Source organism: Eurytemora carolleeae, unplaced genomic scaffold, assembly GCF_000591075.1.
Source record: "Eurytemora carolleeae unplaced genomic scaffold, Eaff_2.0 scaffold1, whole genome shotgun sequence".
In the NCBI taxonomy this organism is placed as follows: Eukaryota; Metazoa; Arthropoda; class Copepoda; order Calanoida; family Temoridae; genus Eurytemora; species Eurytemora carolleeae.
This window is the reverse complement of record NW_019396081.1, coordinates 118,318-137,719: the sequence shown is the minus strand read 5'-3', so window position 1 is coordinate 137,719 and position 19,402 is coordinate 118,318. Positions and strand designations below refer to the sequence as shown.

The window sequence follows — 19,402 nt, the reverse complement described above, 5'->3', positions numbered from 1 at the left end:
GTATTCGGTGGAAATTAGAGATTTAATTGTTTGTAATCTTTTTTTTTAAGATCTAGATATTTATTTATGTATCGAGATTATTACAGGTTTACAAAATTTGTTATTATGGATAAAATTTTTTTTTGCGATATTATCGTGTACATACAATTACAATTTGGTAAGGTCAAAATCCAGAAATTAATAGATACAATTTTTTTTTGGTTTTTTCATGTCTTGATTGCTGTTAAAATTATATTCAAGTACTGACAGCGCAGCAGTTCAAGAGAAAAAACTACATTGTGTATTAGAGGATAGCATACTTTTGAGCGATTTGACAAGGAGATACTACAAACACAGTGTGTGTTATCTCAAAATGGAAAATGCTACAATTAACGGTGTGCATGCTTTCACATAAGAATGCACGGGAGCGAGTTTAGATCAAAGAAGATTATTGTTAGCATCGTAACATGGAACATTGAACGTTCCTAGTTAAAAATGATGCTACAAAATTTAAGTTTGAGAAAAAGGCATAATGATTTAGGTATGAAGAATATTAAAGAAAATTCATGTTAGCTTTATTAAAAGAAACATTGACCGTTTCTCGTTAGTATTTCGGCTACATGTTCTAGGATAAAAGATGGAAAATTTTAATTAAGAGATCTTATATCAAGGAAAGGAACATTGTCGGTTCCTTGTTAAAATCGAGACTGCATCTTTTTCATCATATCTTGTGGAGTCATGATTCCTCGGCCGTTTCGATCTTTGCTGCGGTGAAGTATGTCTCAGGAGGCGTTCGAGTTCAGTTCGTACTGAATTAGTAAAAGAAAGCATTAGTTAACTTAAAGCATTGGTTTCTACATTGAACTCAATGAAATCAGATTTTAAATCATATAAACTTTATTTGGTGTTGGATTATACAGAAGTGTATATAAAAAGAAGAGCTTAAAGAAATCAGATTTTAAATCAAAAATCTTTCATTAGTGTTGCATTGTTTGTAATCTTTTTATAATGTCTTTTCATGAAATGAATTTTAAATCCAGAAATATTTTACAACGATAAATACGATAAATATTAAGCTTAAAGAAAATATGTAAAATTAATGTTTAAAAAGAATAATATAAAAATGAAAATGATAAATTGGAAAATCTAATTTTCTTTAAATTGTAAATTTTACCAAGAATTTTAGGACACAATAAAATGCGCAACCAATTTAAAAATTTAAATATTTCCCATTGAGGTTTTAACAAAGGAATTTAAAAATGAATATCAGAAACTGAAAAGAATTTTTATTTTGCCTTTTCTGATACGTTTAATTGTCATCAATAGTTTTCATTATTGTTTTGGTCTTATTTTTTACGATGCTTTTAGCATTTTCCTATTGGTGCATTTTTAAAATAAAAAATGTCAGCATCTATTTCCGGTCAAAGGTTTCCGGTTCCGGTTCTCTTGGGCGTGATCGGTTCACCCCTTGCAAACCAAGATGTGCACGCGCGCTTTTACGCAATTATTGAGCAGAAATTTTTCAAATCACTCCCTTTAAGCTTAAGCTAGAATGAATTGCGTGTTGTAATTTTAAAAATTACAAAAAAATATAAGAGAGTTGAAGAGTGAAAACCAAAGGCCAAGGTGTTGCGACACTTTAAAGTGGAGACTGACTAATAATTTTATGAATAAAGAAATTAAGTTTTTGCCACAAGTTCAAATTTTCTAATCTCTATATATGTGCAACCTAAATATATAAATATATAAATATATAAATATATATATATATATATATATAGAAATCGGAGTAAAACGTTTGCACAAAATTAAACCCAGCATATAATTTTCCAGTTTTGATAAGCACTCTGATTTTTGTGAATCCTCTAAAAGTTAAAAAAAAAAAAAATCCTGAGAAAACAATTTCCATCTTGACTTATTAACAGCTAGAAAAAAGCAGGGCTAATTCTGAGCCGGGTCAACCTTTCTGGCCCCAGTTTGTACTGTATCGCCCGGACATTGGGTAAATAAAGCAGACACTCAAAAGGACTAGCCGGTGCAACAAGGTTGACGCGGTCTGACTTTAGGTTAAATTTACTTTTACCAAAGGGTCAGAGGTGCATGAATAGATTTCATTTGTGATCTATTTATAGGTTAAAAAGATTCCTTTGACAATTAATTTAAAAAACTCTTTACTCTAGAAGTAAATTAAAGGGACTGTAAAGGAAAACGAAAGGGGGTATAGGATGAAACCTGAGAATTTCAGGAGTTGTACAATACATATAAGACATCTATCTGATGTTCCTGTCTCGAGAAATTGACATAAAACTGTGTCATAATTATACGAAAATTCATATACATACAATTTTGTATAAGAGTAGTAGGTTTAAACAGATCATATTCAGCAAATACGAAACCAAATTGAAAACGATTATATCCCACAGGAGCCTGAGAATCTCACGTTTGCTCCTATTACATTTTTATAATTTTTATTTATAATTTTTAATATTTAATTGATAATGTTTTTACATATAGTCGGTATAGTCCGTAATACGTCTCCAGAACTTCAGCCAATGGCAGTGCAGTATACTGGTCACATGATACGGACGGAAATCCTTCGAGAAGTTACTTAAAATAGTTTGTTCCAAAAATCGTATACTAGGAAATTACCTCCCTTTAATTTACAAAAATATCAAAATGAATCCCTGGTTGAAAACAAAACTTGAAAATTAGATGATCCCTCGAAAGTTTCCTCCAAGGGACGATTTATCAAGAAATGGCCTGAATTGATGAATGGTTTTGCTTGGTTGGGGATTACATCTATTACATTAGACCCTAGAACGAAGATAGTATAACATATACAAATTCATTCGTTGTCGCTGCCATGAGACTGATTATGTTTAAGTGATAAGTTTCAATTTATTAAAGACAAGCTGTTACTTATATATATTGATTAAAATAACAAATAGGGCACTATATGTCGTCTTTTTAAGATTAATAAGAATTTCGTTCACACTGTAAAATTACAAGACAGAGAGAGAGCCTGTTCTACGCCGACTACGCGTAACTTCTTTGGGCTTCTGTCTCAGGGTTTTTTTTTTTGACCGAAATACTTATAAATCTTGAAAAGACGACATCTAATGTCCTATATTGTTATTTTAATTAATCTATGCTGCTACTAAACCTCAAGTTAATTAAATTTACAGCTAATTCTGAAATAAGATGAAAAGTTCGACTTTTCTGACAGTCCATCGGGACGAAACCAATCAGTTCTGAAAGTATCCTGTTCCTAGTTTAAAGCTAATGTTTAAAATGGTATAATTGCTTCTGTCCCTGAATAAAATTTAAAAAAGACACGATTTTGCCGACGGTTCATCGGGACGAGATGAAAATAATTTAGATAAAAGGGAATGTAAAGGAAAAATGAAATGGGGTATATATAGTCAGTATTACGTCTCCAGAACTTCAGCCAATGGCAGTGCAGTATACTGGTCACATGATACGGACGGAAATCCTTCGAGAAGTTACTTAAAATAGTTTGTTCGAAGTTCCTTTCTTTGAATGATTCTTTTCATAGTAAAAGTTAGAATTGGAGAAGTAGAATTGAAAAGTCTAGGACTGGACCTTCTGGCTAAAAAAAACTAAAAATTAATGAATTGCAAAACCTTAAACTTTTGGGTCAAAATAAACCTTTTTAACCATATCCTATCCAGGAAGGAGGTGTTTTCCAACCACCTTTATGGTATTTTCCTTATAACTAAAATCTATTTGTACTAGAACTTTCAAGCTTCTTCAGTTTTCCAACCTTTACAAAATTTTTGAAACCGGGACAACTTTCCATATATTTTCAATATAATTACACAATTACAATAATTACAATTTACAAATGATCGTATTTATTGCTGTCTAGAACTTGAGAGTGGTTTTCTTGTAATTTAATTTTAATTTAATTTTCATGTTCAGTAATTTTTAATTCAGGAAAATTTAAGAGATAATTTTCTTTGAAATTCATTTTCTGCACACGATCTAAAAAGAAAAAGTATCCCGACTTGAAATATAAAAAAACATGGAATAAAACAAAAATGTTGTACAATTTAAAACTTTAGCTTAACAAGTAACAGTCATAAGACAATCCTTGAAATTGAAAAAATAAATCTTCTAAAATCAAGTTCACTCAAGGTTGATATTAGGAAATTTTTCTATGTGGGCTGAAACAAAATATACTTTAGGAATGAAATAAAAAGTTTTTTGGAAATCTGATATCATTCGCTTGCACACTGTCAGAAGAAATTCTAATATAGTGATGAACCGAAAGTACCGGAGTCAATTCGAAATATGGAAAACTCTGTTAGAATTGGTTTTATTACAATATTACTACAAATAATTCCCGAGATTTTAACGATACAAATAGAATTGTATTTACGAAATTTACGATCCTCAACTTTTGAACTTGATATAAAAATGTTTCAAATTTATAAGAAAATTTATGTATATACAATTTGTATAAAAATCGTAGGTTTAAACAGATCATATTCAGTAAATACGCAACCAATCTGAAAACGACGATAGCCCCGAGAAGCCTAACGAACATAGGTTTGCTTCTATTATTATTTGAATTTAATAATTTTTCATTTTTAATAGATATAATTAATAATATTATTTAAACGTCTGTATCATGTGACCAGAACTCCCACCAATGACAGTGCAGTATTATTGTCATGCGTCTCCGTCTGTATCACGTGACCAGTATAAATTGACAAAGTTTTATATCAATTTCTCGATCAACTCCTAAAATGCTTAGGTTTCAGCCTATATCCCATTTTATTTTTACTTTACAGTCCCTTTAACAAAAGATTAACTTGAGTAAAAATAACAATGCTCCCCAAGCTCTAAGCAAAACACATATCTTTATAATCCTGGAGTTCTAGATATTCTACCGATTTATCCAAACTACATTTATGCATTTGGAATTATACTCCACAGCACCACATTTGATATTACTTTAATATTAACTTTTCCATGTAAGAAGAAGGTTGACCACAACGTAGCTATAAATATCGACTTGCAATTTACGATTTTTACTATAGCTAGCCAAACGACTGAACCAAATTAGCTGACATTTATTAACATGTACCCCGCCATGGGGTAACATAGGCTAAAAAAAAGTATTTTTTTCATAATTCGAAATTTCTTTTCTTCAAAATTCAATTTACGATTTTCGGAACTTATTACTTATTTGTTTCAAAGTTAAAACCGGGTTATCTGTTTTGAAAAGATAAGATATTAATTATTAATTAAGTTAATTGCACAACTTGAAATTAATAAATTGGTTGATAAGTTGAAATTCTGAAAAGGCTGTTGTGTGGGTGGGGGGAGGTCCCTCCAGTTTTTATCCATTTAGAATTTTAGGAAAAAAATAAAAACCTCTTTTTTTCTTCTCAATATTATAAGACCTTTTTAGACCCATGCTTAATCCATGACTGTCTCACTTTTTCAGATTCAGCTGAATCCCACCAACTGATTTAAATTGTCTTATCATTTGGAATACTAATAATCGTTTTCGGTTTGAATCTAATTTTATGTTTTGGATTTAATTTAATGTTTTATCTCTTATCAAACAAACAAAAAAATAAAAAATGCTATCAAACAGAACATAAAATCTTTGCAACCCAATTTAGTATCTTAGATATTTCATATTATAAATTCTGTTAGATTGTCTTAATTATCAAAAATTTAGAAATATTCATTTTTTAGATTAAATCATTGTTACTCTACAAAACAAATGGAAATCAATTAACAAAATTGGTCATTAGCAATTGGTAACTAATGGAATAGAACGAGAAATGAACTGGCAGAAATAGAATTTTACCAAACCAAATTGAAAATAAAACAACTAAATTTACAAATAAAAGTAATTTCAATGCTCTGTATAGTTATAATATAATGCAGTGTGTGGTAAACTCAACGATATTATAGTGTATAGAGGGATGATGTACACTAATCCTTTACTAATTGTAAAGGCCATAAACTATACCGAGAGCGTACTGCATATTTTTTTTATTATAAGTTGATTCTGGCCTAACCCATTGTATTTTAATATTAGTGAACAGTTGTAAGTGTAATGTACAGCTAACTGTGCACACAGGTAGAGAACTATCATCCCCCCTGGGTAAACTCGTTATAGTTTTTAGAAGTAATTATTTCAATTTACTGATAGCGCCGATTGAAGGATTCATAACTCTGATTGGATAATGAGATAGATAGAAAGATAGATGTTACCGCCATGCTATTTCTATTGGTTTAAAATAGACAACAAATACATGACTGAACCCTGAATAGATCAGGCGCTAATGGACTTGGCATCTTATATTCGCGTTTCTTAAACAAATGTCTTATTCACAGAGATATCGTTAAAAACTTTTTCAAGTATGAATTAGACAATAATGTTTTTTTGAAATCAGAATTAATTTTTTAAGTTCGAAAACTATGTTATCTTACACATTGTTGATCAGATTAAGGTTTCAAAGTTACACTTCCTTAACTGGAGGGTCCTTTATTGATCATTTTGAATTAAGTGTCTCGAATTTTTGTCAACCATTTTTTAAATCTCCCAATCACCTTATAGTAAGTTAGGCCTATATTAACATATTACATTCGCTTGTACCGTACTGTACTGATAAATTGTTCAAACAGAAAAACGACTCTGTTTATATATCATATATATAGATATATGTAAAGAAGTAATCTCTGTTTGTTTGTATGTCCGATCCATAACTCAATACCCACTAACGGATTTGCCTCAAATTTTGATTGGGGAACTCGGTAGAACCACGGGAATGTTCTAAGTAGGTTTAAAAATTCTTAGTTGAGCGAGTTGACTGTTGTATGGTAAACTCCGGGAAAAGCTGGGTTCCCAAGCTACATAAAAAAAATAATAAAAGGAATAAAGGAACTGAGTACTTCTAACAAACTCAAATTTAAATTATTTTATCTAACATTGAATTATCAGAGCTCTTCGACATCAGGTTGCAAAAATATTGGAAGTCACAATTTTGTACAGTCCGTTCCTTCGCGGATTATTGACAAATTAATATAATTAAACAGTTCAGGAATTTTTTGGAAACAACTTTCATATAAGACACTTTCTTGGTTACCCAGCTTTGCCTTGAAGTAAAGTCAACACAGTCAATTTAAATTTATAAACCAAGCTTAGAACATTTCCACGGTTCTACCGAGATACCCAAATCACAGTTTGAGGCAAATCGGTCCAGGGGTTGGTGAGATATAATCAGACAAACAGAGATTAAATACTTTATATATAGATATATATAAATAACCCATTCCTGGATCAGTTATATAAGGACACACAAAAAATGGACCCAATCAGTTCAGCCGTTTGACCGTTTATTAGATTTAAACAAACAAAAAGATAAGCCAAATAAAATGTATATTTAGATATAGAAATAATATGTAGATATAAGATATCTGTTAATATTCTCTGTTTTATGAATGTATTCATGTAGTGGAAGGGGGACGTGAGTAATGATGTCAGTGCGAGTACTCAGTATTAATACATAATGCAGTTGGACGCATAATTGGAACCTCTTCTTCATCTTTAAATTTTGTAGAACAGAGGCCGAGTTTAAAGATTTTGAGCTGCGTCTGAAATTTGAGAGGCGGCTCAAACATGGTTTAATCCACTTGAAATTGTATTCGAGATTTGAGCCGGCGCTTAATCGGAACCGGTTTTAGGCGGTTCAGCGACGCGGCTTAAATTCTTTAAATTTCGGCCTTAGAAAATGAAACAAAGGACCAGAACCAAAAATTTTAATCTCATATCATTGTCACCTAATGTCGTAAACCCTTGATATTTCAAACTATAAATTCTATCAGTTCAAATAGTTGGAAATATTATCGCGCTGTTTACACTGTCAAGTTCCAAAGATATAGTGAATAGAAAAGTATGAGGCGATTATTCAGTTTCTTAGTTTTAATCTCTAATGTGTGTTTCTATGTTTTTGATACTATTCTTCTTACAATGTTCTTTTTTCTTATTACAAATTTCCCCAAAACTTCTTAAACCTTCATATAATCCTTGATGTTAAAAAAAAAACTTTTTATAAATGTTAAATTAAGCTTCCCAGAAACTGATTCAAAAGTTTTAAACTCTATATTCTGTAGGAATACCAACAGCTATGAGGCTGGTGGGGAAAACTAAACTTGGAAAGATTGGAGCTTTGATAAAGGATAGAAGAGGATCAATCTCAGACTCCTCAGCTAGCTCCAGGTATAGGATAAAGGATAGAAGAGGATCAATCTCAACTAGCTCCAGGTACAGGATAAAGGATAGAAGAGGATCAATCTCAGCTAGCTACAGGTATAGGATAAAGGATAGAAGAGTATCAATCTCAGCTAGCTCCAGGTATAGGAAAAAGAATAGACAAGGATCAATCTCAGCTGGCTCCAGGTATAGGATAAAGGATAGAAGAGGATCAATCTCAGCTGGCTCCAGGTATAGGATAAAGGATAGAAGAGGATCAATGTCAGCTCCAGGTATAGGATAAAGGATAGAAGAGGATCAATGTCAGACTCCTCAGCTAGCTCCAGGTATAGGATAAAGGATAGAAGAAGATCAATGTCAGACTCCTCAGCTAGCTCCAGGTATAGGATAAAGGATAGAAGAGGATCAATGTCAGACTCCTCAGCTAGCTAGCTAGAGGAACTCTATTCTCCAAACCTGATCATTTAGACCTTAGCTAGCTACAAACTATGAATTTGTTAGCTAAAATAATATGAATGATTTACGCCATCAGGTTTCATAGATATTGGTATCCGAAAATTGGAGTTTGGAATAGGTGTTCCCCTCAACTGATATGCATAATCTTTCAACAAAAATACGGCATACTGTTTCGTGAGATTATAGTTAATTGTTTTTTAATCACAATTTAAAACTCATTTTTAATGAAAAAAACTTGATTTAACCACTTTATCTTTGAAATCCAAGATAAATCTTTTATCTTTGAAATCCAATATAATCCTTTTATTATTGAAATCCATGATAACCCTTTATCTTTGAAATCCATGATAATCCTTTATCTTTGAAATCCAAGATAATCCTTTTATTATTGAAATCCATGATAACCCTTTATTTTGAAATCCACGATAATCCTTTATCTTTGAAATCCAAGATAATCCTTTTATTTTTGAAATCCAGGATAATTCTTTTAGAAATCCAAGATAATCCTTTTATTTTTGAAATCCAGGATAATCCTTTTATTATTGAAATCCATGATAACCCTTTATTTTGAAATCCATGATAATCCTTTATTTTTGAAATCCAAGATAATCCTTTTATTTTTGAAATCCAGGATAACCCTTCATTTTTGAAATCCATGATAATCCTTTTATTATTGAAATCAAGGATGACCCTTTAATTTTTGAAATCCAGGATAATCTTTCATCTTTGAAATCCAGGATAATCCTTTTATTTTTGAAATCCATGATAATCCTTTTATTATTGAAATCCATGATAATCCTTTATCTTTGAAATCCAAGATAATCCTTTTATGTTTGAAATTCAGGATATTCCTTTTATTATTGAAATCCATGATAATCCTTAATTTTGAAATCCATGACAATCCTTTATCTTTGAAATCCAGGATAATCCTTTTATTATTGAAATCCACGATAACCCTTTATTTTGAAATCCAGGATAATCCTTTATCTTTGAAATCCAAGATAATCCTTTTATTATTGAAATCCATGATAATCCTTTATTTTGAAATCCAGGATAATCCTTTATCTTTGAAATCCAATATAATCCTTTTATTATTGAAATCCATGATAATCCTTTATCTTTGAAATCCAAGATAATCCTTTTATTATTGAAATCCATGATAATCCTTTATCTTTGAAATCCTGTATAATCCTTTATCTTTGAAATCCAAGATAATCCTTTTATTATTAAAATCGATAATAATCCTTTATCTTTGAAATCCAGTATAATCCTTTATCTTTGAAATTCAAGATAATCCTTTTATTATTGAAATCCATGATAATCCTTTATCTTTGAAATCCAAGATAATCCTTTTATTATTGAAATCCATGATAACCCTTTATTTTGAAATCCAGGATAATCCTTTTATTTTTGAAATCCAAGATAATCCTTTTATTATTGAAATCCATGATAATCCTTTATCTTTGAAATCCAAGATAATCCTTTTATTATTGAAATCCATGATAACCCTTTTTGAAATCCAGGATAATCCTTTTATTTTTGAAATCCAAGATAATCCTTTTATTTTTGAAATCAAGGATAATCCTTTTATTTTTGAAATCCAGGATAATCCTTCATCTTTGAAATCCAGTATAATCCTTTATCTTTGAAATCCAATATAATCCTTTTATTATTGAAATCCATGATAATCCTTTATCTTTGAAATCCAAGATAATCCTTTTATTTTTGAAATCCAGGATAATCCTTTTATTTTGAAATCCATGATAATCCTTTATCTTTGAAATCCAGGATAATCCTTTATCTTTGAAATCCAGGATAATCCTTTATCTTTGAAATCCAGGATAATCCTTTTATTTTTGAAATCCAGGATAATCCTTTTATTTTTGAAATCCATGATAATCCTTTATCTTTGAAATCCAAGATAATCATTTTATTTTTGAAATACATGATAATCCTTTATCTTTGAAATCCAGGATAATCCTTTTATTATTGAAATCCAGGATAACCCTTTTATTTTTGAAATCCAGGATAATCCTTTTATTTTTGAAATCCAGGATAACCCTTTTATTTTTGAAATCTAGGATAATCCTTTTATTATTGAAATCCAGGATAACCCTTTTATTTTTGAAATCCAGGATAACCCTTTTATTTTTGAAATCCATGATAATCCTATCTTTTATCCAGGGTGTCGAGTCCAACAGGAGGAGCCAGTAAACCATCCTCTCCTAGAGAATCTATGGGTACTAACACTCGTAACTGATTGTTTGATCTCGATATCCAAAGTGGCCACTTTTGAATTCTACGCAGAATGTATTGATTTTTGTGATCCTTAAATTCTCTGTTGTCTCGTTGGTTGAAAGCTAACTTTCGAAGATTAACAAAGGATCGAGATCAATTAATCTGCAGTGACTACTGACAATAGTTAGTTTCCAGCTCTGGTTTGTTTTTAAAATATTGAAACACTAATTCTATAATATAAATACCTTTGTCAATTTTATTCGGGACAATTTTCAGATCGGGATTTTTTGAGGAATAAATTCAAGTTTGGAAAATCGGGGCCAAATTTAATGAATTGTGAGAAATCGTTGATTTCCGCTGAAGCAGTTCAACCATGTACCTTTTAATAGAACTTTAATCGGTAGTTCTGGTTTTGAGCCAGTGAGAACTTAAAAACTAGTTGAACCTGCGCTAGGTATTTAGTTCAGTGACCTCACTCCACTGAACGAGTAATCTAAGTTTTAGATTACTCAACAAATATTTTAAAAACGATCAAATATTTTATCTAATTTGGTATGACACAGAAAATTGCTTTGAAATGAATGTTGAGCATTAATGCGGGATAGAACGTTTGTTAAAATCTATTAAACAAGACATTCTTTAAATATTGCTTTTAATGCCGCCATAAATTCTCCAGATTTTCCGGTTTTAATAGATAAATTTACAAAACAAAAGCAAAAAAGGAAATGATTTTTATCCCTATATTTTTGCACCCTGATGTTCTAGACATCTTATATTTTAAACTTTGAACTCAGTGGAGTCAATAGGTTTACAGCATCAGGTTGCAAAGATATAATGACAAGACAATTTTGGTTTGTGGCAAAAACTTTATGAAGGAAAGTTTTTTTCATGATTTCATGAGTTAATATAAGGCTGCCGTTGTGAATGTCCCTCTTTTTAACTTTATTTTATTACGTGTATAGTTCCTTTCAGTTGAATAATATGTATTTTCCCAAAGGTAATTTCCAAAGGTAACTTCCCAAATGTGAAATTTCTCAAGCGGCAACTTTCTAGGTTTGGTCTAGGCCGCTGAACGCTGCGGCTTAATAGTCTAGAAGCCGAGTGCTGCGGCTAGGGCACACTTGGGAAGTTGCCACTTGGGAAATTGCATATTTGGGAAGTTGCCTCTTAAGAAAATACCCTTGCGAAGTTTCCGCTTGGGAAAATGCCTTTGGGAAAGTTCTAAACATCGAATAATAAGGTGGTTCTTCATTATCTGGTGGTTGGATGAGATCAAGAAAATCTTCACCTTCAACTACAGCAAGTACTCCATCTTTAGCCAAGGTTATGCTGAATAAACTCAATCTTATTTTAATCTTTTGATACGAAACAAAGCTAAAGATTATATAATCTATAATGATGGCTATATTTTCAATGCACATGTTAAGAGTTATTTCAAATCATAAAACGTTTCTTAATTGAAAGATATAACGAAGACGTCTTATATGTGTTTTTTGTTTTATTTATCTTTAAAGAACCTGTTAAATGTTTCGATTGAAGGATAATAATTCCCTTGAGTGATAATTTGAAGGTCTACAGTATTATCTTTGTAAATTATTTTGTATTGCTAAGCTTAGAGGTGTCAGAAATATCTTTTCAATACTTTTTTATTGAGCCATGAAATTTTCTACCTATTTCAGACTCCAAATTCAATTTTCTACTTGTTGGCTTAGTGATATTTTTTTTAGAAAATCAAATCAAGTTTAGAAATAATTATAAATATAATTTTTCCACAACACATGCTTCCTGAATGCGTAAAAGATCTTATTTATAGATATATCTGTTAAAAAAGACAGTTATCACGAAATGGAAAGATCTTTTTTTTAAATATTATAATTAAAAATGTGCAGATTTTTCTGTTGTTTTTTTTTTGTGTTTTTTTTATTTTTTTTTATTTATACCAGCTTGGGAACCCAGCGCTGCCAAGGTTACTAAAAGAACATTCCCTTGGGTCTCCTGAGTTCCCCAATACAAATTTGAGGCAAATCATTCCAAGGGGTTCCCGAGTTATGATCTGACGAACAGACAGACAGACAAAGAGAGATTTCAACTTTATATATATAGATAATTAAACCAAAAAACAGACAAGCTTCAAGGGAATTGAGTCTTTGCCACAAAATCAAATATTCTAATCCCTTTATCTTTGCAACCTGTGTTTCTTTGATATTTCAAACTTTATTATTATATCTAGGATAATTAATAGTTTGAAATATCTAAGATCTTGGAAATTGTGTTGTAAATATATAGGGATTAGAAAATCAGAGTTTGCAGCAAAGACTCAATTTTTTTATGTCATAGATTTGATTGATAACAACCAATTCTTTTTTGTTAAAACTAGAATTTATTTATTAGACAAGTGTTGGAAAAAGTGGTGGACTACAGACTCTGAAAGCTAAAGCAGGATTGTTTAAGAAAAAGAAAAAAGAAGAAGAAAAAAAAACTGATTCTTCACAAAAGGTGAATTTATTGCACAAAGTAAATTTTTAAAGATTGTACAAACCATGTAAATATAATGCATGATATAGGGATCAAATATTTTTAAAGATTGTACAAACCATGTAAATATAATGCATGATATAGGGATCAAATATTTTTAAAGATTGTACAAACCATGTAAATATAATGCATGATATAGGGATCAAATATTTTTAAAGATTGTACAAACCATGTAAATATAATGCATGATATAGGGATCAAATATTTTTAAAAAATTAACAAACAAAAACGACATTTGTTTACTATGCCCTGCCCCTGCAACTCAAACTTGTAAATTTAACCGGACTTGCCATCATGCTGAATTGGTGGGTTAATTATTTAATTGCTTTGACTTGTCCTTCGTAATTATCTAGCAAGCAAGGAACTGTTCAAGAGATCCTCGCTCTATTTAAAGGGACTGTTCAAGAGATCCTCGCTCTATTTAAAGAGACTGTTCAAGAGATTCTAGCTCTATTTTAAGAGGAGAATGCCCATTTAAAACGTAACCCTTTAAACACCTTTTACTAAGTATCTATCGCATGTGGTTTAACCAAGGTTGTATAATAAGGTTGTATACTCTCGTTGTGCTCCATTAAACGGTAAATGTCGTCTCTTTCGCATAGATAAACAACTCTCCACTAAACCCAATAAACTCTACGGTCAGAGTACTGCAGACCACTGAGATAAAATCCGCATATGACGTCACTCATGCCTTTTTAATCCGTGACGTCATATGGGGTTTTTATCAATCTATGCTTAGGAGACGACATTTCCCGTACATTGGAGCGCTAATGCGTAGTAATGAGTAAACAACCTTATTATACACACATGTGTTTCACTCTCAAATGTTTGGGAAATATTGCTAGAAGCTCTATTCCAAATGTTTAAATTAAAGGGAGGGTTCATGAAAAATAAAAGAGGGTATAGGCTTACGGCGAAAAAAAAAAAAACGATAACGAAGACGATATTTTCATATTTCCAGGAATGTTCGGTAATCCGACGCCAGCAAAATATTTTTTTTTTGAAACGAAAATATTATGAAATATTAACTATATACGAATGCGTCGAAAAATAATCGATGGCTTTCGTTTGTAATACAGGGTGTCCCAAAAACATGGGAATTCAGGGACGAATTCGATATCGTCTTTGTTATGAATTAGCATTGTAATACCTAATTTCAAAAGCCATAATATTATTATGTCTGCTAGAGTTTATTTAATGAAAAGGGTAAAAGACTGCAAAGATGTGTGTATAATGTCTCCACAAGATGAACAGTGAAGACGGACAAGTTTACTCTCTTTGTATACTGTAATTTGTACAACCGGTTGCAGTCAAAACATAAACAAACAAAATGTAAACATAGCAGACGAAACTCTTACAGATTACAGCTTTCTCAGTAGGTATTACTATACTAAATCAAAGAATTATTTTATAAGACGATATCGAATTCGTCACTGAATTCCCATGTTTTTTGGGACACCCTGTATCTGAATTATTTGTTTGGAATTAAATTGATTATTTTACGATCCTAGGTGAATGTTGCAACTTTCTGAATTTGTATGGATGCTACGTTCTTCAGCATGAGTCGTTTTTAAAAATTTTCTCCTTATATACGCAACAGATAGAAGAAAGATTAGTAGCGTCTACACCCCCTTTCATTTTTCGCGAAAACTCCCTATAATTAAATAATCCGTTTAACCATGTAAATTATAATTAGGAAGTAAGACAAAGATTATTCTTCCTGGTTCGAGGGGAGCTGACAGACGAGGAAATTTTAAAAGGAATAGGTAGTATTCAATAGTTAATAGTTTCAAGTTTGATTTATCCAATATTTGATTTGGTGTCAATTTAGAACCTAACTTGACAATTTCAAAATTTGAGTTATTTTTGAATAAATTATCAAAAAATGTATTTTAGTTTCTCATTAAATATATCTGAAGATTCTTCTCCCATTTTTGAAATGTAGCCTGTATAGCCCCCCCCCCCCGGCCTGAATAAAAATTGGAGATTTAGAATTAGAACTGATTTGACAATTCTAATCAGATTAAAAGAGTTCGGACATATTTTCTCATCTTAAGTTAATCAAACAAAAAGTTCAGATAACCAGTGGCAAAAGTAGTTTAACTCATTTGACTCAACTAATCCTGTCACTTCAAAAATTATTAGCTCTAAATCCAAATCTAGGGACTGAAGAAGCATATAAGGAAATGAGTACTGGATTGAATGAAATCGTATCCACTGCCAGCGCTATCAGCAAATTTATCAAAATAGGAGAGGTAATACAAAGGAACTGATTACTCGCCACAAACTCGAGATTTTAATAAACAAACCCAATCATAGTTAGAAATATCAAATGCAATAATATTCATTCAATTTATTTTTTATTATCAAATCAATTAAATCAAAGGAATTAAAGGTTTTTGCCACAAGCTCTGATTTTCTAATCTCTATAATTTTGCAACCCGATATCATACACCATCAGGTTGCAAAGTTAAACGTTTTAGAAAATTTGAGCTTATGGCCAAAAAAAATTCTCTTTTTGAATTTCAAAATTGAATTAATTTTGATATTTCTAGGACAATACCCAGAGGAAGGTTTCAAGTCCGTCCCTCAGGTGAAAACTTTATCTAAGATTTATTGCTAGTGTCAAAATAGTGAATAGGTAGAATAAAGTATATTTCTCTAGATATGTTGGAGCACTGAAGGGTAGAAAAAAGCATATTTCTCTAGATATGTTGAAGTACTGAAGGATAGAATAAAGTATATTTCTCTTGATATGTTGGAGTAATGAAGGGTAGAATAAAGCATATTTCTCTAGATATGTTGGAGCACTGAAGGGCAGAATAAAGTATATTTCTCTAGATATGTTGGAGTAATGAAGGGTAGAATAAAGTATATTTCTCTAGATATGTTGGAGTACTGAAGGGTAGAATAAAGCATATTTCTCTAGATATGTTGGAGTAATGAAGGGTAGAATAAAGCATATTTTTCTAGATATGTTGGAGTAATGAAGGGAAAAATAAAGTATATTTCACTAGATGAAGGGTAGAATAAAGTATATTTCTCTAGATATGTTGGAGCACTGAAGGGCAGAATAAAGTATATTTCTCTATATATGTTGGAGTAATGAAGGGTAGAATAAAGCATATTTCTCTAGATATGTTGGAGCACTGAAGGGCAGAATAAAGTATATTTCTCTATATATGTTGGAGTAATGAAGGGTAGAATAAAGTATATTTCTCTAGATATGTTGGAGTACTGAAGGGTAGAATAAAGCATATTTCTCTAGATATGTTGGAGTAATGAAGGGTAGAATAAAGCATATTTTTCTAGATATGTTGGAGTAATGAAGGGAAACTAGATATGTTGGAGTACTGAAGGGTAGAATAAAGCATATTTCTCTAGATATGTTGGAGTAATGAAGGGTAGAATAAAGCATATTTTTCTAGATATCTTGGAGCACTAAAGGGTAGAATAAAGTATATTTCTCTAGATATGTTGGAGTATTGAAGGGTAGAATAAAGCATATTTCTCTAGATATGTTGGAGCACTGAAGGGTAGAGTATCTGCCCTGGCTGGGAGTAGAAGTCCAAGAGCCCCTAAATCCAGTGTTTCAGAAGAAAAGGTAGATTTTTAGGTTTGGGGTTTATATCAAATGATAAAGGAATAGAGTCTTTGTAACAAACTCTGATTTTCTTCATTTTTGCATGCCAATGTTGTAGAACTCTGATATTTCAAATTATAGGTTCTGTTTGATCAAATAACCTAAGTTTAAAATGTCAAATATTTACAATTAAAAATGGATAACAAATATTTGTGCCAAAGACTCAACTTTTTTTCTGAAACTTGTCCTCAGTTACAGTAACTTCCCATTTGACACTTTCCTAAGTGTTCTAGCCGAAGCGCTCAGCCCTTACACATTTTTGGGACCAAAAACTTATTTTAGAACTTATTAAATATTATAAAAAATCTTTCCTCTTAATGTTTACTATCCGCCAAGTTGGAGAAAAATACATTTGGGAATTTTTCACGAATTGGAAAAATGTCTTGGGAAATTATAGATTTAGTACAATTTGAAGTTTTAAACTTTAATTTTGGTATAATGATCAATTCTCTGTAGAATTCTCAAAAGAGGAATATAAAAGATGAAAAATCAATTTATTTAATGGAGTTTAATAATCTTACAAATGATTTAACGCTTTAAAAAATAACAAAAAAAGTTTCAAATGTAATTTTCAATTTCAGCCAAAAACAATTTTAAAAAAATTCTTCACATCTTCGGACTCTTGGATTTTTGATAAAGGTTCGACCAATTAGAAGCGGCTAGAATTATTCCTAGGGCCATTGAGAAATTATGAATCAGCTGTTTTCGTAGATAAAGCACTTAATCACTTCAATTCAAAAGTTTCCCGTATGGATATAAAGGTTTTCTGTTGTAGATAAGCGCCATCTCATAAATAAGTTTTAACATCTGAATTCTAATTTATAGAAATTTTATTGGATATTATTGTGTTTATTTTTTCGTTTCTCGATGATTGAATTTTTTATGATTCTATTTGTTAAGGATTACAGCGACTGCTGGTACAAAGGAAAATATCTTTCAATTCAAAGGATGTCCACCTTTCTTTTTTCATTCTTTCATTCTTTCATTCTTTCATTCTTTCATTCTTTCATTCTTTCATTCTTTCATTCTTTTATTCTTTTATTCTTTTATTCTTTTATCCTTTCATCCTTTCATCCTTTTATTTTTTTCATTCTTTCATTCTCTCATTCTTTCATTCTTTCATCCTTTCATCCTTTCATCCTTTCATCCTTTCATTTTTTCATTCTTTCATTCTTTCATTCTTTCATCCTTTCATTCTTTCATTCTTTCATTCTTTCATTCTTTCATTCTTTTATTCTTTTATTCTTTTATTCTTTTATTCTTTTATTCTTTCATTCTTTTATTCTTTCATTCTTTCATTCTTTCATTCTTTCATTCTTTTATTCTTTTATTCTTTTATTCTTTCATCCTTTCATTCTTTCATCCTTTCATCCTTTTATTTTTTCATTCTTTCATTCTTTCATCCTTTCATCCTTTCATCCTTTCATCCTTTCATTTTTTCATTCTTTCATTCTTTCATTCTTTCATCCTTTCAATCTTTCTTTCATTCTTTCATCCTTTGAGAAACTATGTTAATCTGTAACATTTAAATTTTTGGCAAATATCAATCTAATGAAATTTAATGGTTAAAAGCAATAAGGAAACTCATTTATCAAATTTTTGTCAAAAATTCCAAAATATTTTTTGTAAGTTTTCGTTCTTTTCGATTAAAAAGTTTCTTATTTTAGCATTTTTATCTTTTAATTACCATATTACAAAATTATATAATCCTGTAAAGTTTTCATTTGAAGAGTCACATGCACCGATTCACAACATGTTTCGCGACCAAAATCTGGGAAAAAGGGAGTGTTCCCGAAAAATGAAAGGGGGAGGCTTAATGCGATAAAAAAGTGCTTTTGATCGCTACTAATCTTACTTCTATCTGTTGCGTCTATAAAGAGAAAATTTTTAAAAACGACCAATACCGAAAAACGTAGTGTCCAAACAAATTCAGAAAGATGCAACATTTAACTCGGATTGTAAACAAATCAATTTAATTCCAATAAATCATTTAGATATTGCAAACAAGAGTCATCGATTATTTTTCGACGCGTTCGTAAATAGTTGATATTTCATAATATTTTGTATTTTTCATGATCTGAGAGTTACTTTTAAAAACATTTATTCCTGTTTCGAGGATTTTTGATAATGAAGACGTCATTTTCATATTTTCCAGGAATGTTCGAAAATCCAGCGCCAGCAAAAATTATTTAAAAAAACAAAATCAAAAATATTATGAAATAGTGACTATATATGAATGCGTTGAAAAATAATCGATGACTACTGTTTGTAATATCTGAATGATTTGTTTG

The 19,402-nt window shown here is 30.6% G+C and overlaps 1 protein-coding gene across 1 annotated transcript in view; it reads left to right on the top strand.

The window, feature by feature from the left end:
* The window catches only part of LOC111716580 (uncharacterized), a 42,443-nt gene that overhangs the window by 16,282 nt on the left and 6,759 nt on the right, over positions 1 to 19,402 (top strand). The window contains exons 13-21 of the mRNA XM_023492066.1: positions 8,140 to 8,245; positions 10,880 to 10,935; positions 12,174 to 12,256; positions 13,325 to 13,429; positions 15,165 to 15,234; positions 15,632 to 15,723; positions 16,024 to 16,061; positions 16,985 to 17,072; positions 18,012 to 18,036. Coding sequence (XP_023347834.1) covers positions 8,140 to 8,245; positions 10,880 to 10,935; positions 12,174 to 12,256; positions 13,325 to 13,429; positions 15,165 to 15,234; positions 15,632 to 15,723; positions 16,024 to 16,061; positions 16,985 to 17,072; positions 18,012 to 18,036 — 663 coding nt within the window. The remainder of the gene's footprint in view (positions 1 to 8,139; positions 8,246 to 10,879; positions 10,936 to 12,173; positions 12,257 to 13,324; positions 13,430 to 15,164; positions 15,235 to 15,631; positions 15,724 to 16,023; positions 16,062 to 16,984; positions 17,073 to 18,011; positions 18,037 to 19,402) is intronic.